This window comes from Lithobates pipiens, unplaced genomic scaffold (genome assembly GCF_037356315.1).
Source record: "Lithobates pipiens isolate NorthernLeopardFrog02 unplaced genomic scaffold, aLitPip1_a1.2 Scaffold_18, whole genome shotgun sequence".
In the NCBI taxonomy this organism is placed as follows: domain Eukaryota; kingdom Metazoa; phylum Chordata; class Amphibia; order Anura; family Ranidae; genus Lithobates; species Lithobates pipiens.
The window spans coordinates 578,019,505-578,037,338 of NW_027507758.1; the positions used below are offsets into that span (position 1 = coordinate 578,019,505).

The window sequence follows — 17,834 nt, forward strand, 5'->3', positions numbered from 1 at the left end:
TTGCTGCCTATCACAGGATGGTGCGGAAGTGACGTTGTTGCGTACTGCGCATGCGCGATGCGTTCCAAACGCTCGCGCCGTGCGTTCCAACATAGTTTCGGCAATACAGTTCAGCGAAACCATCACATAATGTTACGGAAGTGATGTTACACACAACACAAACACGGGCCACGTTGTTGCGTACTGCGCATGCGCGATGCGTTCCAAACACTTGCGCTGTGCGTTCCAACATAGTTTCGGCAATACAGTTCAGCGAAACCATCACATAATGTTACGGAAGTGAAGTTACACACAACACAAACACTGGGCCGTTCGTTACAACACTAATACTTCCCTTGTTACCTAGTAGGTTTTGCATTGCTGGGACTTGTAGTGCCTATCCTGAGCTACATGCTTCAATGTTCAGTGTCCTCATCCCTATCCCCATGCTTCAATGTTCAGTGTCCTCATCCCTATCCCCGAGCTTCAATGTTCAGTGTCCTCATCCCTATCCCCGAGCTTCAATGTTCAGTGTCCTCATCCTTATCAGCGAGCTTCAATGTTCAGTGTCCTCATCCCTATCCCCCTGCTTCAATGTTCAGTGTCCTCATCCCTATCCCCATGCTTCAATGTTCAGTGTCCTCATCCCTATCCCCGAGCTTCAATGTTCAGTGTCCTCATCCCTATCCCCGAGCTTCAATGTTCAGTGTCCTCATCCTTATCAGCGAGCTTCAATGTTCAGTGTCCTCATCCCTATCCCCCTGCTTCAATGTTCAGTGTCCTCATCCTTATCCCCGAGCTTCAATGTTCAGTGTCCTCATCCCTATCCCCGAGCTTCAATGTTCAGTGTCCTCATCCTTATCCCCGAGCTTCAATGTTCAGTGTCCTCATCCCTATCCCCCTGCTTCAATGTTCAGTGTCCTCATCCTTATCCCCGAGCTTCAATGTTCAGTGTCCTCATCCCTATCCCCCTGCTTCAATGTTCAGTGTCCTCATCCCTATCCCCGAGCTTCAATGTTCAGTGTCCATCCTTATCCCTGTGCTTCAATGTTCAGTGTCCTCATCCCTATCCGCAAGCTTCAATGTTCAGTGTCCTCATCCTTATCCCCATGCTTCGATGTTCAGTGTCCTCATCGAAGCAGGGGGATAAGGATGAGGACACTGAACATTGAAGCTCGCGGATAGGGATGAGGACACTGAACATTGAAGCAGGGGGATAGGGATGAGGACACTGAACATTGAAGCTCGGGGATAAGGATGAGGACCCTGAACATTGAAGCAGGGGGATAAGGATGAGGACACTGAACATTGAAGCTCGCGGATAGGGATGAGGACACTGAACATTGAAGCAGGGGGATAGGGATGAGGACACTGAACATTGAAGCTCAGGGATAAGGATGAGGACACTGAACATTGAAGCACAGGGATAAGGATGAGGACACTGAACATTTAAAGCTTGCGGATAGGGATGAGGACACTGAACATTGAAGCACAGGGATAAGGATGAGGACACTGAACATTGAAGCTTGCGGATAGGGATGAGGACACTGAACATTGAAGCATGGGGATAGGGATGAGGACACTGAACATTGAAGCACAGGGATAAGGATGAGGACACTGAACATTGAAGCTCGCGGATAGGGATGAGGACACTGAACATTGAAGCATGGGGATAGGGATGAGGACACTGAACATTGAAGCACAGGGATAAGGATGAGGACACTGAACATTGAAGCTCGCGGATAGGGATGAGGACACTGAACATTGAAGCACGGGGATAAGGATGGACACTGAACATTGAAGCTCGGGGATAAGGATGAGGACACTGAACATTGAAGCACGGGGATAAGGATGGACACTGAACATTGAAGCATGGGGATAGGGATGAGCTCAGGATAGGCACTACAAGTCCCAGCAATGCAAAACCTACTAGGTAACAAGGGAAGTATTAGTGTTGTAACGAACACTTCCGTAACATTATGTGATGGTTACGCTGAACTGTATTGCCGAAACTATGTTGGAACGCACGGCGCAAGTGTTTGGAACGCATCGCGCATGCGCAGTACGCAACAACGTGGCCCGTGTTTGTGTTGTGTGTAACATCACTTCCGTAACATTATGTGATGGTTTCGCTGAACTGTATTGCCGAAACTATGTTGGAACGCACGGCGCGAGCGTTTGGAACGCATCGCGCATGCGCAGTACGCAACAACGTCACTTCCGCACCATCCTGTGATAGGCAGCAAACTGTGACACTACAGAGGCAGCAGAGGGGTGACGTGTCTGTCCAGAGCGGAAGAGACTCTACAGAGAGGTGCAAGATACTGACAGACATTATATAAGAGCCGGACACCAGGGAGAGGTAATGAGAGACTGAGATATTGAGGGGGAGAGGTAATGGCGCCTCATGTCTGTGTGGGGCTCACACTATTAGAGGACCCCCATAATGAAGACCGGTAGAAATGTATGACTTGTCTATGACGAACTTCCGGGTAGGTGAGTGTGCCTCGGCATGGCTGTGTATTCAGGCCTCAGGCACAGCTCCCTGCGGCTGCTGTAATCGGTGCCCAACACTGGGGGGCGGTGTGGAGTAGTGGGGAGGTAAGGTGCGCCCTCTATCTGCATGAAATGGTCATAGGCCACTGGACCAATCAGCTGCAGCCGTGTGAATTCCCCGCCCCTCCAATCATATGTGGCAAAAAGGGATGGGGATGACCTCATTGACCTAATATGGACCAATTCAAAGCGAGCAAACCCATCGATTTTAAGGTAGAACTAGTAATCCTGATGTCCTTAGGGAGACTTTCACTTCCTGTCCCATAGCCAAAACAGGAAGTTATCCCACATGCCTTGTGCTTATTATAACAGTGTGACCAGCAAGCTGCTAGCAGGCTTCACCGCTACTTGAAGAATGCTAGCAGCTTGTTTAAAGTGGCAATCAGCACTCCCATTGGGATCTGTGTTCATCATTCACCACTAGTGATAGGCTCGGGCGTGTTCTGATCGAGCCCCGCCAGGAAGCTGTCACTACATGCCGCCAGTCATAGGCATCTCAGGACCAGCAGCTGCTTGTGATTGGCGGTGTGCAGTGCCGGTGTCTTGTCTAATAATGTCCCCCGTTGGGTAGAGTCCGCCTTGTACTGCGCAAGCGCAGTATGGAGGACAAGGAGACGCCAAAGGTCTCTGAAGATGAACGATGCCTGCGCCCCATGTCCAAGTGGACATAGAGTTAGAATAAAAAAATTGCAGAGCGAGGCCGTGCCCGAATCGCGGCGAGCGGCCCTCTTACTAAGTGCTGTTTAACATCATCTACCGTATGTCCGCTTGCAGGGTGGGGCTTGAACCTGGCCTCAGGGCAGAAGGTACTATTAAGTGCACAGGCGCCGTTCATCTTCTGAGACTTTCGGCATCTCCTTGTCCTACGTACTGCACAAGTGATGCTCCTGCGCAGTACGGGGCAGAGCAGCATTCTTAATAGACTGAAGGGAGGATAGCCTGCTTAAGGGTAGGCCATTAAGGAGAGAGTTGCAGTAGTCAAGGCGTGAAATAATCAAGGAGTGAATGAGTTGCTTTGTGGTGTCATTAGTCAGGAAGGGTCGAATTCTGGAGATATTACGGAGGTGAAGGTGGCAGGATTTAGCCAATGATTGGATATGGGGGCTGAAGGAGAGGTCAGAGTCAAGGATTACACCCAGGACTCTGGCATGTGTGGAGGGGCCAATGGTTGTGTTGTTGATATTAATGGTGAATTCACAGGGTGGGGATCGTGAAGGAAGAAATATAACAAGCTCAGTTTTAGAAAGATTGAGTTTGAGGAAGGGGTGTGACATCCATACTGATATGTCATTCAGTAAATCTAGCCATACACCTATAGATTATCTGAAGATTTTCTATAGTTAGATGGAAAAAGCGGGAGATTCCTCCATCGACACAGTTTAGCGAACATTGAGAAATCTGTTGCACTTTTTCCATAGAATACATTAAGATAAAAAACCTTCTGCCTTTACAACCACTTTAAAGTTGAATAATAGCCTTGCTATAGGTGAAGACAAGAGGCAGCTCTCTAATTAAGCAAAGTAGGTGGTGGCCTAAGGCCTCGCCCGCCTAGGGGCCTCGCTCCCGCCTACTTTGCCTAAAGAGCCGCCTCTGGCTATCCTCATACATCAGTCCCAGGTGCCTCCTGGTTCAGAGTACAGTCAGCCCGCCTCCTCTCTTCTCTGTAACACCCCACTCCTGTCAAGAAAACTTCACTGGAAGTGGAACTGCACTGCAGGTGTCCTTCCAGTCAGAACACTGGATAGAGAAAGTCAACTGCCCTGCCCCGCCTGTCCGTCCTTTCTTGTGCAAGGGCAGGGCACAGCTAGCATCTGAGCAAAGGATCGCCGAGTCTACCCTCCTTCCAGGGCGGGGCTTCTGTGATGGAGGCGGAGCAAATTCAGCCTGTCTGTGTTTTCACTGTGCAGCCGACAGACTGAACTTTGAGGGGACAGAGCCTTGCTATATGTGAGGTAAATGTGACTAGGGGGCGCTGGCGTCAGCGTGCTCTATCTCGGCGCTGGCGTCAGCGCGCTCTCAGTACTGGTGTGATTGAGCACATTGACACCAGTACTCTTAATATATGCAATTCATTTTTATTGCTTGAATTATTTTTTTTTCCCCCATTATAGATGTGAGTGGGGCCTCATGTCTAGGTTATGCCTAAGGCCTCACAAAGCCTAGAGCCGCCTCTGGTGAAGACCATTTATGTACTTCATGAAGCCTGACTGGAATACTCCCAGGATGTTGCTAAGAGAGGTCTAGTTGCTGCTGCTCACCTCCACCATCCCAGGAGCCAGATCTTTCTGATTCAAACCCCTTCATGTTGCTCTTTGTCTTCCCTGATACAGTAGCTCTGCAAGGTCAGTGTTTGGGAGCTTATTCCTGTGATGATGGAGGTGACCATTAATGAGTAGGCCCCCCTTGGGAACCTTCTATGATCATTCTGGGAGTATTCCAGATCCTTTATTTTATGGCAAGTTTATGTTGAAGTAACAAACCTCCGCGGCAGTGTCTCACCGGCACTGAAGGGAGGAGGGGATCTCTGGAGATGGATGGCTTTGGTGATGTGTGCAGAATGGACTGATGACATTTCTGTCTCTCTGTAGGATGATCACAGACGTGCAACTTGCCATATTCGCCAACATGCTGGGGGTCTCCCTCTTCCTGCTGGTGGTCTTGTATCACTACGTGGCTGTCAATAACCCCAAGAAACAGGAATGAGCAGTTGGTGTCTGGATGCCAAATTGGGTAAGAGCTGTGTGTATATGAGTTGTATTTGTCTCCGACACAAAGGATCGCAAGACAGCTATGATGAGCGAATCAAATGTTTTTAAAAATCACAGAATTTTCTTGTGTTTTTTTTTTTTTTCTTGATTGGGAAGGCCATCCATAAAAAAAATCAGCACATCTCAAGAAGTTAAAAGCATGTTTGCCATGTTGTCTCTTGAACCACTTCGATCCCGGGCACATTCACCCTCTTCGTGCCCAGGGCAATTTTCAGATTTCAGCGCTCTCACACTTTGAATGACAGTTACATGGTAATGCATCACTTTACCCATATGAAATGTTGATTCCCCCCTCCTTTTCTGTCTAAAAAAACAAACAAAAAAAAAACTTTTCTTTTGGTTGTATTTAATTACCACTGGGTTAATTCATTGTGTATATACACAAAAAAAAGAAAAAAAAATTAAAAACACATTTTCTTCATTTCTGCACATAAATAATCTTAAGTTTAGACCAAATATATATTCTGCTTAATTTCTTTGGTAAAGATTAACCAAATCGGTGTATATTTAGTCTGCATGAAATTTATAGAGTCCACAAACTGTTATATATCTGAAAATTGATCCTGATATATCATTTCTTGAGGCCCAAAAATGCCAAGAAAGTACAAATATCCCCAAATGACCCCTTTTGGAAAGTAGACAGTCCAAGGTATTTAGTAAGAGGCATGGTGTGTTTTTTTAAGTTGTAGTTTGCCAAAATTGTTAAAAAAAAATTAAATTGTTTGCTTTGATTTGCTGTTCATAGCAGCGAATTGGCTTCTACCTTCAGTTTGTTCAATTAAGCTTTGAAAGTAAAACCTGGAAGCTGGTTGGTTGCCACAGTGAGGGGGGGGGAAGTGTATTTGATCCCCCTGCTTATTTTGTACTTTTGCCCACTGACAAATGATCCCCCAAGGTTGACAGGAATGTAGTTTAGAACTCTGGGCCTTTATTCCCCCCCCCCCCCCCCCCAATAATAACCATTAAGGAAACCTTCTATAACCAATATCACCACTCCCCTTTATTACCGTTCTTATAACCCTATCGAACAATACGAGCAAATATATACACTCTGGACACCTGTATTAAAATGTGGAATTATGCATTAACAAATAAGTTGGGGCAATTATAAACACTGTAATCAGAGAGTCTTCGCTCTTTTTGGGTTTTTTATTTTTTTGTTCGACTCGTCCTGTAAGATTCGGTTCACACTGGGATCACTTGTCAGGTGACTTAGCCGCCTGACAAGTCGCCCTCCATTCTGTACTATGGAACCATTCTAATAAGAACGACTCAAGTTGCTCCGACTTAGGAAAAGGTTGCTGTACTACTTTGGGGCAACTTGAATTGACTTCTATACAGAAGTCATTTTGCAAGCCACTGCTGAAGTCGTGTGCAGGTCGCCTCTGAGTCGCGCTGCCCCTGTGTGAACCGGCTCTTAGGGAAAAAAAAAAAAACGAAAAGTAGGTATACTGTTCATATTTTTACATAGTAACCAATATGTTGGTGTAGTTAGACAAGCTATGTCTTGTGCATTCATCTCTGACGAAATTCAACCTTTTTTGTTCCTGTTCTGTTACTGTAGCGGCTGCAATGCTGTGACTTTCTGTATGCACCTTTTTTTTTTTTTTTATAAACAAACACTTTAAAAAAAAGAAATGATCAGTCTATAATTTTAATGGCAGGTTTATTTTAACAGTGAGAGACAGGACAACAACAAAAATATCCAGAAAAAAGTTATAAATTAGCTTTTTAATGAGTGAAATAAGTATTTGACTCCTTCCCAAAACCCATGACTTAGTACCTGGTGGAAAAACCCTTGTTGGCAATCAGGTCAGACGTTTCTTGTAGTTAGCCCCACTGGGTTTGCACACATCTCAGGAGGGATTTTCCCACTCCTCTTAGTAGATCCTCTCCAAGTCATTAAGGTTTTGAGGCTATTTGGTAACTCAAACCTTCAGCTCCCTCCACATATATTTTTTATGGGATTAAGGTCTGGAGACTGGCTAGGCCACTCCAGGACCTTAATATGGCTTTGGCTGAGAGAAGGAGGTTCTCACCCAAGATTTAATGGTACATGGCCCTGTCCATCGTACCTTGTGATGCGGTGAGATTCTTCTGCCCCCTTATCAGAAAAAACGCCTCAAAGCATAATGTTTCCACCTCTCATGTTTGACGGTGGGGGATGGTGTTCTTGGGGGGGGTCATAGGCAGCATTCATCCTCCAAACACGGCGAGTTGAGTTGATGCCAAAGAGTTTGATTTTGGTCTCATCTGACCACAATACTCATCCAGTTCTCCTGTGAATCATTCAGATGTTCATTAAAGCGGTTCTGCGCCTTTAAAAAAAAATATTAAAAGCCAGCAGCTACAAATATTGCAGCTGCTGACTTTTAATAAATTAACACTTACCTGTCCCAGGGTCCAGCGATGTTGGCGGCAGATGACGAGCGATCGCTCATCTCTCTGCTGCCCCCGCCGCCATCCACTGTCAGGGAATCGGGAAGTGAAGCATTGCGGCTTCACTGCCCGGTTCCCTACTGCGCATGCGCGAGTCACGCTGCATGTCTCTGCTGGTCCCGCTGGGAACTGTGCGTTTCCCAGAACACAACGGGGGGGGCGGGGCATTTGCGGGGGTCTTGTCCCGTAAGTGGGTGCAGATACCTGGATTATTATGCCGATTTGTGGCACCGGAGGGGGGGAGGGATCAGATGAGCAGAACTTCCACTTCAGGGTGGAGGACCGCTTTAACAAACTTTAGATGGGCCTGTACATGCACTTTCTTGAGCATGGGGACCTTGTGGGCGCTGCAGCATTTCATTCCTTCACTGTGTAGTGTGTTACTAATGGTTTTCTTGGTGGCTATGGTTCGAGCTGCCTTGAAATCATTGACAAGATTCTCCAGTGTAGTTCTGGGCTGATTTGTCACCGCTCTCATGATCATTGAAACCCCATGAGGTGAGACCTTGCATGGAGCCCCAGACCAAGGGTGATTATTTTGTTTCTTCAATTTGCAAATAATCATACCAACTGTCAACCTCTCACCAAGCCGCTTGGAGATGGTCTTGTGTAGGTCTACAACCTTGTCCCTGACATCCTTAGACAGCTCTTTGGTCTTGGCCATGGTGGAGAGATTGGAATCTGATTGCTTCTGTGGACAGGTGACTTCTATACAGGTAACAAGATGAGATTAGGAGCACTCCCTTTAAGAGTGCTCCTAATCTCAGCTCATTGCCTGTATAGAAGACACCTGGGAACCATAAATCTTGCCGATAGGGGATTTAATAATTATTTCACTCATTAAAATGCAAATCAATTTATACATTTTTTTTGAAACATGTTTTTCTGGATATTTTTGTTCTGTCTCTCACTTAAAATAAACCTACCATTAATAGACTGATCATTTCTTTGTCAGGGGGATCAAATACTTTTCTCCCTCACTGTATGCAAAGCTGTGCCAGATTTTGGACACTCCCGTTTTAGTAAATCAACCCCAATGTGTCTTTTAATAACTGCTAGAAAACAGTTTATTGGTCCTATAAGTGATGAATCTGTGTTCATTTTCCAGGTCTGATGTTTGGCGGTTCTCATGTGATCACAGCCAGTATGAAGCTCGCATTCCAGTGGCACACCTCTGCCTGTACATATCTTCTGTGATGGCGATGTCCGACCATTGTTACCTTGTTTAGATCTCTGTTTTTGATATGTAGATTGAGAAAATAAAGGTATCCCAATGAGAAGGGATATATTCTCTATACACCCATTCTCGCCTGCTTTGTAATTTGATCATTGTTCAAGTAGTTATAAACTCAATCCACACTAAACTTAATGGCAAAGTGTACCAATTGAATAAGCATATTATTTATTTGAAAACTCAAATACCCCCTTCCCCCCCCCCCCCCCCCCCCCCCAATTCCCAGTGGTCAGATGACTGCTTATTCTCCTTTTAATTCTGCCAGCTCATAGGACTGGGGGTAGAGTCTCTGAACAACACTTGGCACCTTGCCTCAGTCTGGATTTCAGTTCAGCAGAGACACTGTCATCCCAAATAGGAAGTCCGGCAGCAAACAGCCCACATCTTTCTCTGCCCGTGCAGTGATCACACTACACAAGCAGAGCCTGCAGGGTTAACAACCTCTGTCTGCTCTAACCTGAGCTGGGGGGGAGGGGGCTGCAGAGAAATCAGAGCATGCAGCTCCAGCTCTCATGCATAGCCCTTTGTTACTTAGCGTGGAGAAATATCAGCATACCAAGGATGCCTCAAAAGGGTTCAAAGCTTTATTCACATGGTGCACATACAGCAACTTTTCGGAGCCACGCAAGGCCCCTTCCCCAGGCAAGTGACACTTCTACGGTTTCCAGCCAGGGGTCATTACAGCACCCGGTATTGCTACAGCCATGTCAATGAATGTGTGGGGAATCTTGCATTTTGGCTTTTTTGTTACTAAGGAGCATCCTCTACTACTCAATTTTTAAGTTTAGAAGAGTGGTGCAAGCACGGTGCTTGCATCACTGTTAATTTCGAATATTGTTCAAGAAGTCAGTAAGTATAGAACTGCTTTGGTTAAAGTGATTGTAAAGTCTGTTATTTTAATTACAAAAAAAAAATCATGTTATACTTGCCTGCTCTGTTGCAGTGGTTATGCATAAGGCAGCCCAGATCCTCCTCTCGGGTCCCTGGCTGGATCTCCTGGCTCCCCCCTCCTGTCGAGTGCCCCCCATAGCAGGCAGCTTGCTATGGGGGGCACCCGAGCTACAGCTCTATGTATCCATTCAGACACAGAGTTGAGCCTAAGCCCAGCTCCCTTCTCTCTCCTCACTGGCCGAGTTTGATGGACACCAATGGCGCTACTGCTGTGGCTTAGCCAATTGGGAGGGAGAGTCCTGGTCTTCCAAAGCATTTGTGGACATCGCTGGATCAAAAGGGGGTTCAGCTAAGTATTAGGGAGGCTTCTACACACAATGCTTTTTATCTTGATGGATAATGATAAAAAAAAAGTCAGCCTTTACAGGTCAGATGAGTGAAAAGGGGTAAACATACTTTGAGGAGGACCCTTTCACACTATTGCGGTAGTGGCACACTTGTGTTAAGGCAGCCAAGTCATTTGAATGAGCTGCCTAATGCAATGCATTGTATCAGAAATGGTGTATGTAGCATTTCTGGCTGTGCCATGTGTCCCTTGGGGTGCCATTTAGGAATGACCATTAGCCCTTGTTCACATGGAGCACGGCTCTGAAATTGTGCAAGTTCATCCGAACTCGAACGATTTCAAAACCGCACTTTAGCCTGACTTCAGGGGCGATTTGAATGACATCTGTGTGGTTTCATGCACAGATGTTTATTGAAATCGCCCCTGAAGTCATCAAAAGTAGTACAGTAACTGAGACACTCCTATTGCCAGCAATAGGCTCCAATTTGACATGTCAGATCGCACCAATGTGAACGGGGCCTAAATGTGAATAAGCCCTGATGGGCTAATTATATTAACCTGTTCCTTTTCTCTGCATAGGCATACTACTAGTTTTCAGTACTATTTTCCTAAAAAAAAAAAAAAGGGGCCAGTTTCTGACTTCAACACTATTATATTGGAATGAATCAGTCCTTACATGTGGCTGCATTACATAGTAGGTGAGGTTGAAAAAAGATGCTCCAACCTATGTGCCTGATTATATGTCAGTATTACCTTGTATACCCCCTGTATGTTGTGGTCGTTCAGTTGCTTATCAGATAAGTTTCTTGAAACTATCGATGCCCCCTGCTGAAACCACCGCCTGTGGAAGGGAATTCCACATGCTTGACGCTCTTACCGTAAAGCGCCCTCTATGAAGTTTAAGGTTAAACCTCTTTTCTTCTAATTTTAATGAGTGGCCACAAGTCTTGTTAAACTGCCTTCTGCGAAAAAATAGGATTTTTATAACGACTTAACTGTAAAATCCTTTTCTTTGAAGTACATCACGGGTCACAGAGCCATGTAAGCAGTTATAAAAATCCTATTTTCTTAATTGTACATCACGGGACACAGAGCCATATTCATTACTATGTGGGATGTCACAGTGCAATGCCAACTGAGGGGAGGGAGACACAACAGAATTAGGGTAACATGAGATGTAGAGGAGTTATACTGCTGCCTGCAGCACACTACGCCCAAAAGCAATATCCTCGTGTCCGTTTACATCTGCTTATCTCCAATTCGATCCGCTTAAAAAAACAGCAGGGGATCTGGCCCCTTCTGTCTGGGTGGATCAGATCGGAAGGCCCATAGAGTAGAGTGGGCTGTGTCCATGTCTGCTCTGCATATGCAGAGTGGACACATCTATCATCCGCCCGCTAGGCTCATTGTGGCCCACAACCAGTTACCAAGTTGCTAAAGTGGCCCTCACTCTTCAAAAGGTTGGTCACCCCTGTCCTCAAGTGGCAACATTCACTTAAAGGAGATTTATTAATACTGGTGCAGCTGTGCATGGCAGCCAATCAGCTTCTAACTTTTGCATGTTCAGTTAAGCTGTGACAATAAAACCTGGAAGCCGATTGGTTACTATGCACAGCTACAAAAAATGTTTTGTGCGCACTCGTGTTAGTAAATCTCCCCCTGTATCAAGACAACAAATCATACGACAATGCTCTGCACCCCTCCTCTTAATAACAGAGGGATGTGGTTTTGTAGTCCTCAGAGATAGCTTCAAACAATGTAACAGCAAAATTAAGATGCCAGCTGACAAGATTTTTGGCAGAATCAAAAGGCAATTTTTCAATTTAGTAAAAAATAAAACTCTTTCAAGGACCATTAAAAGGGGTTGTAAACCCTCCTGGGTTTTCTCCTTAATGCATTCTATGTATTAAGGTGAAAAATATTCTAATGCTGCAGCCCCCCCCCCCCCCCCCCCCCATTTTACTTACCTGAACGCTTTCATTCTTCGGCCGGTAATGACCATGCCAGCTCTAGCTGGTGTCTCATGTCCTGATTGGATAGACTGATAGCAGCACAGCCATTGGCTCCCGCTGCTGTCAATCAAATGCAATGATGGGGGCGGGGCTGAGTCCTGCATCTGTGTCCATTCACAGAATGCAGGATTCGGGAGCACGCCCACACGGGTGTCCACCAAGGAGAGCACTTCTCCGGTGTGGACACTCGATGCGGGGAGGAGCCAGAAGCGCCACTGAAGGACCCCAGAAGAGGATGTTCAGGGCCACTCTGTGCAAAACGAACTGCACAGTGGAGGTAAGTATGACTTTTTTTTTTTTTTTTTTTAAACAAAGCTTTACAATCCCTTTTAAAGGAGTAAATCAAGAAGTTCATTGGTAGAGTTTGTATCTACTTTAACAGAAACACAGGACAGAGGGCACAATTAAATACAACTTTATTTAAATATATTGCATTCGATTGGCCACTGCAAAGTACATAAAAACACATGACAATATTAAAATTCTTCACAAGATTGTCTGTGAATCTCTTATTTACAAGGTGGAGATAAAATCACTCGAAAAGGAGCCATCAATATATCAAACTTAGAAACAGGAAAAGTATCAGATAAAACATTTCAAACAAAAGTGTTTTCCAAGTGGGAATTGAGGAGTTCACAGAGCTGGAGGTTATAGAAAAAGTTTGTGAGGTCAGAGACCGCGCTCTATAAAAACAGGTTGTGTAAACACAGTTTAGAGTCAGATTCATGACTAAAGTATCACCTTCTGCATCCTTCACTAGAGGCCAACTCCACCCAAAACTCATACTGAAATTGCTGGCTAACTGGTTCCAGAGGTGAAACTTCCCCACCAACACTCACAGTTCTGCTAAGGCCATCAGAAGGCCAAATGACAATCTGGTTCTTCTCCGATGGATAATCCGGCTCTGAGAGGCATTGTGATAAAAATGAAGCCAAGAAAGTCACAGAACTGGTTGACTAAACATGTCCACCTGAAACTGATCTAGTCAGCCCACATACTTTACTTTAAAGAGATCCTGTCACCAAATAAAAAATTACAAGATACAGGTACAAAAAAACTATTTTAAATGTTTTCTAGCAGCTAATTTCCACCCCATAAATTAAGTTTTTTGACTTGCAATGTGCTTCTAAACTAGTAAAACTGACTACTCCAGAAGAGTCTGCTCTTTAGCAAAGTCCCCTCTCTCCTTGCACATCACAGGTCTCTCCTCTTCTGTGAATGTCTAATTACTCTCTGTGCTGGCCCAGCTCCTTCACCTCCCCCCTACATAACCTTTTATGTAGCTGCCAGGAAGGGGTAAAAGGGACTACTATAGAGTGTCACTTAAAGTGTAAGTTCATCTTTACAGAAAATCTGTATGGTGAACTTACACTGGACCCCGTCCTCATCGCACCTGGTCATGCTAACCTGGAATGGGATGATCTCCCATTCTAAAAGATAGTACAGCTGCTTTACCAGTCAGGGGATTTGAAATCTTTGTGGCTTTCTCTCCTATTCAAACGCAGTGACAGGACGGGCTACATGGATTCTGATTGGCCGGTGCCGCACATGTGACGGAGAAATTGTCATGCAGTGAGGGGGAGACTACCAATAAAGCTGACCATGCAGTAAAATACACGGTGTGCTTCAATCACCTACTGTTAATAAGAGTAAAAAGGTACTTAAAGTGGTTGGAAAGTCTCAAGGTTCATCACCTTATTGCATTCTGTGCATTAAAGGTGAAAAAAACTTCTTTTCTGCCCCCAGCCCCCCCCCCCCCCCCCCCCTCCTCCTCCTCCTCGTTATTACCCGAGTCTATCCGATCCAGCGATATGCACGAACCCAGCAGCTGTCTCTCTCCCCAATGGCTCCCACTGCTGTCAATCAAATCCACCCCCCCCCCCATGAAAAGCGTCTTTCCGTGGAGGCACCCAATGAAGGGGAGGGGCCAGGAGCACTGGAGGGGCACCCAATGAGAGTAGGATTGGGGCTGCTCTGTGCAAAATTCTTGCACGGAGCAGGTAAGTATAACCTTTTCTATCACTTTAATCTAGCCAAACACCTGGCATATTTTGGCCAGTTTCTGATGAACTATTCAAAATTCAGTCAGTAGGTGGCCCTGTCAGCACCCTACCACCTGAAAACCTTTGATCTGAAAATGTAAACAATCGGACACAAAATTGTTAGGCAATTGGTGAGTGCATATGACTAGATGCAGCCACTGCCCAGGTATTCAAGAGCTGGCTATAAGAATGCAATAGCCAGCAGGAAAAAGATCCCTTCATCCTAGGGATGCACCAATCCCGAGTACCGTATATACTCGAGTATAGGCCGACCCGAATATAAGCCGAGGCCCCCAATTTACCCCCAAAAAAACTGGCAAACTTATTGACTCGTGTATAAGCCGAGGGTAAGACATGCCTGTCCATCCCTGTGTGTGTGTCCGTCCATCCCTGTGTGTCCGTCCATCCCTGTGTGTCCGTCCATCCCTGTGTGTCCGTCCATCCATCCCTGTGTGTGTGTGTCTCCATCCATCCATCCATCCCTGTGTGTGTGTGTGTGTGTGTGTGTGTGTGTGTGTGTGTGTGTGTGTGTGTGTGTGTGTGTGTGTGTGTGTGTCCAGCCTACCTGTGTCCTGAGCCTTTGTCCCGAGCCTCCGTCCCGTGCCGAGCCTCCTTGCCTCCGTGCCTCGCCGCCGTGCCTCGCCGCCATGCCTTGCCTCCGGTCCCGTCCCGTCCCGTCCCGTGCCGTGCCGTCCTGTGCCTTGCCTCCGTCCCGTGCCCTCTTCGTTCGTCGGCGGCCATTGTAAAATTCAAAAGCTGCGCCGCCGCCTTCGCCTGTGATAGGCGGAACACTGAATTTCCCAGCAGCCTGTGTTCCGCCTATCACAGACGTCGTATCATCCTCGTCCGTAGTACGAGGATGATACGAAGTCCGTGATAGGCGGAACACAGGCTGCTGGGAAATTCAGTGTTCCGCCTATCACAGGCGAAGGGGGAGCCGGAGGCGCGGCTTTTGAATCAGAATGGCCGCTGTCTGTCTGCTCGACACGCTGATCGAGCGGGCAGACAGCGATGACTCGAGTATAAGCCGAGGGGGGCACTTTCAGCCTCAAAAAAGAGGCTGAAAATCTCGGCTTATACTCGAGTATATACGGTACTTGCACAAATGCTCATGCAAATGCTTCCGATACCCAAAACCAATACCTTTTGTGGTGCAATTTGAGCCCATAGAATATGAATGGGCTCAAATCTCACTGCAAAGAATCACATGCGATTTTCATAGGAATACAGTGCGATTCCTGTCCAGAATGCATGCGGTTCCCCCCACTGCTCCTGTCTGATTCCAGTATAGAAAGACAGGGAAGCACCAAGTGCAGCAATAGGCAAACACTTTATTAAAAATGTTGTTATTACAACTCATATATTAGAAGTATACAATATAGAAAGACATGTAAGCTCCATCTAAGAAGTGCAGCAATGGGTAAACAGTTTAGGTTATGTTATCACAGCTCACATATTAAAAGTACATAATATATCTTGCATGTCGAATCCAAAACCACGGCCTCTTACAGTGCTCACAGGGCAGGAGAAGATGTAGGAAGTTCCAGGAGTCCCTGTGGGTATAGGGCAAAAGTGATGTCAGCTTGGGGGTGGACCGCCAGCCCTGTGAGCACCGCAAGCGGCCGTGGTTTTGGATTTGACCTGCAAGATATATTATGTACTTTTAACATGTGAGCTGTGATAACAATCTTTTTTAATAAACTATTTACCCATTGCTGCCCTTCTTAGATGGAGCTTACCTGTCTTTCTATACTAGGCTCACACCAGAGCGGTAGGGAAAACCGCATCCAACAGGAATTGCACCGCATTCCTGTTCAAATCGCATTTGAGTCTTTGCAGTGCAATTTTTAGTCCATTCATTTTTAAGGGGTGAAATCAAATCACACCGCAAAGGTATCAGCCAGTACTTGACCGAAAGTACCGGTAGTCGTATCTGCCGGTAAAAACAAAATTGGTGCAACCCTAATTCATCAATGGGGAATCCACAGATAGATTTCTCATTCAACCCATTCCCAAACAGAGCAGGAGAAATGGTAAGTATCGGTGGGGAAGGTTACCTTTCAAGAGAATCTGGCAATTTGCCCCAAACAGAAGACCGATTTCCTCTAAGGTGCACAGAAAGCAGCCAGGGAACTTAGAAAAGAATACCTTGATGCTGGAACCACTGCAAAATAAAACGCTTATGGACCCATTTATGCTTTTCAGTGTTTATAAAAAATTGAAATATAACACTGTATGGACTGATTTATTAAAGCAGAACTAAACCCTCATTTCCTTTAGGCAAGTAAGCTGCCATCTTGGCCTCTGTTTGATCTGCAGTTGTCATGGTGCTGCACATGTGATCAGTTATGACATCAGCCAAACCGGTAAATCAATGGATTTAGTTCTGCTTTAATGTCTTTCCAGTATTGGGTGGAGGGGCCATTGAACACCTTCAGTGCCAGAATAAGCTTATAAAACACTGACAAGATCCTCGAGTGATACCAGATGGGACTACAGTATGTGACTCAAGTGTGTATGATATAACCCCACAGTGACCGTACAACACAGAGGGGGCACCGGGGAGGAGGGTTGTAGTGTAGGAATAAAAACACTGTGGGGCGCTGTTGGTCCTATTCTCATTGTGGTGGTTTAGCTGACCACGTAGCACCATAAATTTGCAGATCCACAGGTGGACCCCATCATCCCTCCGCGCAGAAGGACAGGACACTCTGATAAGGAGAGAGACGAGTGGCGTCTGGTGACACAACCGGGAAACTCTAAAAAAAAAAAAGAAAAGAGAAACAGAATGGTCAACATTGAGGTCTGGATGCGTTTGGTTGTACAGATCACTTGTTCTCCAGTTGATAAAAGTTCTGTATAGAAAGTTGTGACATTGAGGGGACAGTGACAAACTAGAACCCTACTGGGGGTACAGCTTATTTCTGAAGGACTTTTAAACCACATTGATGGCAGCCCTGAAATCCCTATACCAGGCTTTCTCAACCTTTTAACTCTAGAGGAACCCCAAAAATTATTTTCATGTCTCAAGGAACCCTTACTAAAACCATATCAGGGCTCAATAGGAACAATGCTCCTTATATTGGTGGTCAATAGGAAGAATGCCCCCCTTAACCACTACAATACAGGGCACTTTCACCCCCTTCCTTCCCAGCCCAATTTTCAGCTTTCAGCGCTCTAGCGCTTTCAGTGACAATTGCGCGGTCGTGCTACACTGTACCCAAATGAAATTGTTATCATTTTGTTCGCACAAATAGAGCTTTATTTTGGTGTTATTTATTCACGACTCCGTTTTTTTTTTTTTGCGATATAAGCGCAAAAATAGCGGAAATTTGGAAAAAAAACAATATTTTCTTTTTTCTATTTGAAAAGAAATCCAATAAAATCAAATTTTGTCATAAATTTAAGCCAAAATGTATTCTGCTACATGTTTTTGGTAAAAAAAATTCCGTTAAGTGTATAATAATTGGTTTGTGTGATCACGGACATATGTACGCAAATGATCATGTACATATGTGTGCAGGTGATCACATACATATGTGTGCAGATAATCATTGGGACATGTGA

The 17,834-nt window shown here is 45.6% G+C and overlaps 2 protein-coding genes across 2 annotated transcripts in view; one reads left to right on the plus strand and one right to left on the minus strand.

Moving 5' to 3' along the window:
- Positions 1-2,245: 2,245 nt before the first annotated feature.
- On the plus strand, positions 2,246-9,039 carry OST4 (oligosaccharyltransferase complex subunit 4, non-catalytic). Its single transcript, XM_077489097.1, has 3 exons — positions 2,246-2,341; positions 5,124-5,265; positions 8,851-9,039. The coding sequence occupies exon 2, from the start codon at positions 5,125-5,127 to the stop codon at positions 5,236-5,238; it is 114 nt and encodes a 37-aa protein (XP_077345223.1). The 5' UTR covers positions 2,246-2,341; position 5,124; the 3' UTR covers positions 5,239-5,265; positions 8,851-9,039.
- Positions 9,040-15,365: 6,326 nt separating this feature from the next.
- AGBL5 (AGBL carboxypeptidase 5) overlaps positions 15,366-17,834 on the minus strand; it is a gene marked incomplete in the record, with an annotated part of 117,930 nt that continues 115,461 nt past the window's right edge. Inside the window, 1 exon segment of the mRNA XM_077489098.1 lies at positions 15,366-17,026. Coding sequence (XP_077345224.1) covers positions 16,949-17,026 — 78 coding nt within the window.

Bases quoted from the DNA above. Each gene is read 5' to 3' on its own strand.
- OST4 (XM_077489097.1), top strand. From the start codon at position 5,125: ATGATCACAGACGTGCAACTTGCCATATTCGCCAACATGCTGGGGGTC.